The sequence below is a fragment of the Cavia porcellus genome, unplaced genomic scaffold (genome assembly GCF_034190915.1).
Source record: "Cavia porcellus strain 051 isolate PalLab524CR breed Dunkin Hartley unplaced genomic scaffold, mCavPor4.1 scaffold_1, whole genome shotgun sequence".
Taxonomy (NCBI): domain Eukaryota; kingdom Metazoa; phylum Chordata; class Mammalia; order Rodentia; family Caviidae; genus Cavia; species Cavia porcellus.
The window spans coordinates 21,434,068-21,439,785 of NW_026947484.1; the positions used below are offsets into that span (position 1 = coordinate 21,434,068).

General features: G+C 42.9%; 1 protein-coding gene across 1 annotated transcript; it reads right to left on the reverse strand.

Moving 5' to 3' along the window:
* Nucleotides 1-373: 373 nt before the first annotated feature.
* LOC100719669 (granzyme B-like) lies at nucleotides 374-3,557 on the reverse strand. Its single transcript, XM_013146995.2, has 5 exons — nucleotides 3,403-3,557; nucleotides 2,250-2,388; nucleotides 1,652-1,823; nucleotides 1,240-1,497; nucleotides 374-631 (listed from the first exon to the last, which is right to left on the reverse strand). Exons 1-5 carry the CDS (start codon nucleotides 3,509-3,511, stop codon nucleotides 488-490), a joined length of 822 nt encoding a protein of 273 aa, XP_013002449.2. The 5' UTR covers nucleotides 3,512-3,557; the 3' UTR covers nucleotides 374-487.
* Between the last annotated feature and the right edge of the window lie 2,161 nt (nucleotides 3,558-5,718).

The window sequence follows — 5,718 nt, forward strand, 5'->3', positions numbered from 1 at the left end:
CCTTCCTCTACCTAGCCTGATGGGGCTCAGGGGAGACCTCAGTGGTGCCTGACCGATCTCTAGCAACTGTGATATCATCTCCTTTCCCTCTGCATGTGACACATAAAGAGGTCACATATTCGCTCTGAGCTCCAGGAAGAAAGATGTCCATTTTTTTTTCTGTTGGTGCTTAATTTAGCCCCTACAAAAAGAGATGCTGTGGAAAAACTAAAGTGTATAAGGAGGAGCTGGGTAACAGTTTTGAGAGGGGATTTTGAAAGGTATTGAGTGGAGAAAGAGTGGAGGAGGCAGAAATCAGCACTGTGTCACTGTCCTGCTTAGCATAGGGTTGGTCCCTACGAACCAAAGTAATTGAGCAAAGAACAAACCAGCCTTCTTACTGAGATAAAACATTTATTTAGTTGCCAGCATCTGGTCTAGAGTGATTTTAGACTCAGCTCCAGGTAAGATGGTTGCTCATAGAGGGGATTTAGTTTGCTGTGTGCAGTCAGCCCTGTTTCATGGTTTTCTTTATCCAGGGTAGAAACCATGAGACTTTGGTGAAGACACATGGTGTTGTTCCATTATCTACTCCATAGGAGACAATGCCCTGTGCCACATTATTACACACCAGGGGGCCACCGGAGTCACCCTGTAAATAGAAAGTGATTCTGTAACCAGTGCTCCACTTAACTTCTCACTTCCATTATCCCAAACCCCCACATGCAGTACTGATTGTAAGGTCAGCTTGTGAGAGATTAGAGGTAAACCACAGGCTCTTAGCTGCTGAGCTCGGACTATGGACATTTTCACACTTGCAGCCAGCCTTTGTCTTCATCCCCAGGTCTGGACCTCACCACTGTAGAGTTGTGAGGACTATTAATTACAGGCCGGGAACACTGATGAGCAGTTCCCACACTGAGCACAGAGAATGAGCTCATTGACCAAGAGGGCTGCCGTCTCAGAGGAGAATATAATTCCTGCACACCAAGGAAACAGTTTTCTGGTTCCAGTGCCATGAGCTCAGGCAATGTGTTGCAAACTGAAGCTTCCAGTGGGGTTTCCTTCACCAGAGGCCCCTTAGTAAAGTGGTAGAAGCTTTAGTACCTCCCAGCTCAGGCAGCTCTCTTTTTCTCTTTTCTGGGAGAAACATAAACAGCCTATGGGGTGAAGGAATCCATGATGCTTGGGTCTCCTGGTACTAGATCTGTCCCAACATTGTTTCCCACAAAGCCAGGTGTGACAGATGCCTTTTCTTACCTTAAACGAAGTATTTTTAATCTTTGGGTCTCCCACACAAATCTCAGTAGCACGATCATACTTTGTAAAGCGGTTCTCACACTTCTTGTCCATCTGCACTATCATCTCCACTTCCTGCAGTGTGCTTGGAAATCTTCCCTCTGGGGCCAATTGTCCCCATCCAGCCACCTGGCACCTGGTACCTGGCTTCACCTGGGTCATCCCCTTGGGCAGCTTGAGGAGCTGCACAGCTTTAGTCAGCTTGGCCTTTTTCTCCAGCTGGTGGAAAATAAGTAAGGAAGTCCAGTTCAGTGTATGCTCCTGGGTATGCACAGTGTGATGGACATGATGGCAAAGAGGGCAGGGGCAGGGTGCCTGTGGGAGTGGCAACCATTCTTGAGGAGAGCAAGAGTGACAAGGACATGTGCCTTACCTTCAACAGCATGATCTCGTTGATGCGTTTTTCCCAATTAAAGTCTGGGTGGAGAAATGCCTTTTGTACACGGAAGACTTGCTGGGTGTCCTCTTGTTCCTTGATGTTGTGGGCCCCCAAGGTGACCTCTATTTGGCGGTACACAGAGCCAAGTGGACTGGTGGATGTGGAGCTAAAAAAGATACAACCCAAGATCTGTAAAAGCAGGCCACAGCTGATAAAGTGTATAGCTGTAGATGACAGAGGGCAACCTGGCTGAATGGCTGTGCCTCCTTCTTAATACTGAGGGAGGGCACCTTGGGCACCAGAGGTTCTCAGTGGTCAGTGCTTCCAGGAAAGGACATGAAACTGCTTTACATTGCATGGTTATGCCAAAGCATGGTTCTGGGTCTACATGTAATCAGGTTTCATTGCCCTGGTTTTCCTTATATCAGGAATTCTTTGGCACCACACTGCTTCTCTCCCCTTGGGATATGATGACCCTTTCTCACCCTCACCAATCCTCCTCATGTTTATGTCCATGAGCTCAGCAAGCTCCCCAGAAAAAGGGCTATGAGAAGTATTTCCTGTAGACTGTGGACTGTTTTTCTTTTCTCACCTCTCTAAACAGTGAGCAGCTGTCAGCACAAAGTCCTCTTGAATCAGGAAGCCACCACACCTCTTTGTAGGATTGATCTTAAGGTAAGCCATGTAGGGGCGGGAGTGGGGTTTGGCTTCATGTCCCCCGATGATCTCTCCTGAAAACAAGAAGACTGAGTGCAGCCACTGTGTCCCTGAACAAGTAGCTACGAACAGTCTCTGATCAGTTGGGCATTTGGGAGCCTGCAGTTCCCTGAAGTGGACAGGAACCTAGAGGAAGATGCCTCAACTTGTTTTCCAAAGTGCAGGAAATTGCATCTTGTTCTACAAATCCTTTTGCTCTGTTTCACAGGAGATGACTATGTGTATCAGGGGAAAATAAAACCTCTGAAGCTTTTCATCATTCCTCTAACTTTTTACTTCCCTTGAGTATCTACAACGCGTCTGAGTACTGTGATGTCTAGGCTGGTGATGTTTCCTCCTGGCAGGGCTCTAGGTATATTTTAGAAGTGGTTTTATCCCCTTTCTAGGGCCTGACCTGTCGAGGGTGTCTCAGATCTGTTCCCTGGCAGCATGAAGGAACAGCTGCAGTTAGTGTCTGGTTAGTAGAGCAGTGCAGATGGGATTCTGGAAGCAGAGAAGAGTGAGTCTGCCTCTGTGGCTCCTACTGGAAAACAGAGGAGCCACTGAATTCTGGAGGAGGAAAGCAGAGATGGAGAAAGTTAATAGGAGTGAAGAGAGGCAAAAAAGGTGTTCTGAGGACAGAGATTCCATCCATTCTGGGGTCACTGAGCTCTGGGCATCTCTTCTAGGCAGTTGCTGAATGCAATGCCTTTCCCCTCCACTGACCTGGATGACAGGCCTATTGTGCCCTGTTTAGAACTATCTGATATTTTCTCCTTTTTACTTCTCACCTGCATGAACTTTGAAGAAAGACTCTTTCTAGATGCACAACTGAGGCTTACTAAGGGCACAGTATCCACTGGCTCTTCTTGAGAACAAACTCTGTTAGCTTATGCAGTGTCCTACCTGAGGCCTTCTGATGGAATTGGAGTTCAGGTTCAGAGCAATGCTGGCAGACAGAACGCTCTGGGGGTGTTTCATAGGGACAGGAGATTCATGTGCTCTGTGCAAGAAGATTGGGCCTCTGGAGGGAGGAGATGGTCACTCACCTGCCTCTGCTCTGGGGAGCAGAAAGAAGGCCAACAGGTGCAGGAGCAGCTGCATCTTCTCAAGAAGCAAGAAGCATCTCCAAGTCAGAGCTTCTGAAGATTTGTCCATGTTGTCTTTAAGACCCCAGCAGAGGAAAGGGGAGGAGTTTGCTCAGTGACCTCATGTTTGCCACTGGTTTTGTGGTGCTTTACCCTGAGAGGCTTTCTAAAAAAAACACACTACTGCCACTACCTGCTCTCATCATGACATCTTTTAAGTGTGTGAGACTCATACAATGACCACAGCTGGTGAGTCAGATCAACTCATGTGTTCCTGTCCTCACCAGAAACCAAGGTGTGCAAGGTCGGTATGTAGGATGTGGCATTGGCCAGGACATTCTCAGAAACCTGGGTTCCCAGTGACAGAATTATCAATGCCATGTTTCATCAGGGTAGATTTAGAAGCATTTGAGTTTAGGACCATCTCTTGTACTATGAGCAAGCATGCTGGAGAGTGAGCTGACCATCTGGTGAAAGAGACAGAAATCCAGTAACCCTATTTCAGGAAGGCCACAGTGGAGCAATATACTTAGGAATAACAAAGCATGACCATCATCCACTCAATCTACCTGGTGATACTGACATCATCATAGCCTCCTTCCAAGGGAATCCTAAACATCTCCAATTTAATTATAAGCATTCAGCATGATGGAGTTGGCCTCTCTTCTCAATATTTTTAAACAAAGTGTCTGCACTTGGCATTTTTGGTCTAAATTAGCCAATTGCTGTGAGTCTTTGCAATTCAGTCTATGTCTTGACATAGGTTACTCCCATTGCTTTGGTTGTGCTGTTGTGGGGATCCCAGTAGAACCACCTAAACTAAATATGGAGGTGTTTGGGGGTGTATATCAGGATACTGATCCCTTGTTTTTAGGGCTCCTTGTCTTTTCTCTTCTTCCCATTCTATAGGAATTGAGAGTTGCCTTGCTCCATGAAATCCTTCTGCCATAGTGTTACTGTTTTGAAGCCTGCCTGTCTGAATCCACTGTATCCCTGTTGCTCAAGGGCCAGCTGTAGGTGTGAACAATTTGATTTGGTGATTTAGGCTTCCTGTTCATGTTTTACATGTTTTTCTATAAGGAATATTACACTTGAGAAGTAAAAATTCTGGTGTATATTTCTTTTCAATGGAGGAACATCAAAATTTATCAAAGCTGAGCTTGTTTTTAACTTAACTTTCCCAGTAGTAAATAATCAAAAGGCAAAATTTTCTTTCTGACTGTAATTATAAAACATATTCCTTAAGAAAATTCACAGATTAGAACGGAAAAATAGCATGCATTTATCTATCTCCCCCAGACAATTGAAAATTTTATTATACATATTTCTGTTACATAATGATTATACTTATTGTGGGAATTTTGTATGTAATCCATCTTATTTCTTCTTGTCCTCTTGTCTCTTCTCTTTCCCCTCCTTACAACGATTAGTCCTCTTCTTATCTGAAAAAAAATCTATCACTGTTTCTTGTTATGTATCTTTTATTTGGCGCTTGAATTCATTTATACTTTAGGTTTCTTATAAAAGAGAAACCATGTGATATTTAATGTTATGTTGATAGTTTATTTCACTTAACATTGTGGTCCTAAGTAAAACCATTTTCTACGAATGACTCATGTTTGTCCTGCTTATAGAACAGTAGTACTCCATTGTGTACAAAGCTTCATTTTTAAAAATGCATCTATTGCTGGACAGACAAACAGTGTGCTTCTAAGTTATAGCTGTTGTGAATTGTGCTACTATGAACATGGATATCTGTATATCACTGTAATAAGATTTCTCACTCTTTTAGGAAGATAGGGAAACTGCTATCTTTAGAAGGGAGACAACTGGGCTGGAGAGAAGTTTACTTTTAATTTCCTGAGGAATCACTGTACTGATTTCCACAGTCTTATAAACAGCCCATTAAACTTATGTGGTGAGCATATTAACTCAGGACAATGCTTTATATACAATGAAATTTACTTCCTATTGTACTCATTCTTAATTAATCTTAAAATTTAAACATTTTAACCACATTTAAAATATCCAGTTAGTCAGTATTATCTTAATAATTGTTTCATAGTGTTATTAAAAAATTTAATATGTAATAAATTTCTAAAGTAAATTTAAAAAACAACATAAACAAAGTATAAATATTAAAACTTTACCAGCACCTTTTGCTCAGTGGCATAAACAATTAAAATTACCTGATTTTCTTCACTCATTAATATTTAGCTTTAATGTTTTGAAGTATGATCTAATACATTTTTTATGTAATATTTGCATTGTTAAATT

Bases quoted from the DNA above. Each gene is read 5' to 3' on its own strand.
- LOC100719669 (XM_013146995.2), bottom strand. From the start codon at position 3,511: ATGGACAAATCTTCAGAAGCTCTGACTTGGAGATGCTTCTTGCTTCTT. The intron at 1,824-2,249 runs GTGAGAAAAGAA...TATCTTTTTTAG, and splicing joins GCTGCTCACTGTTTAGAGAG to CTCCACATCCACCAGTCCAC. The intron at 1,498-1,651 runs GTAAGGCACATG...ATTTTCCACCAG, and splicing joins ACGAGATCATGCTGTTGAAG to CTGGAGAAAAAGGCCAAGCT.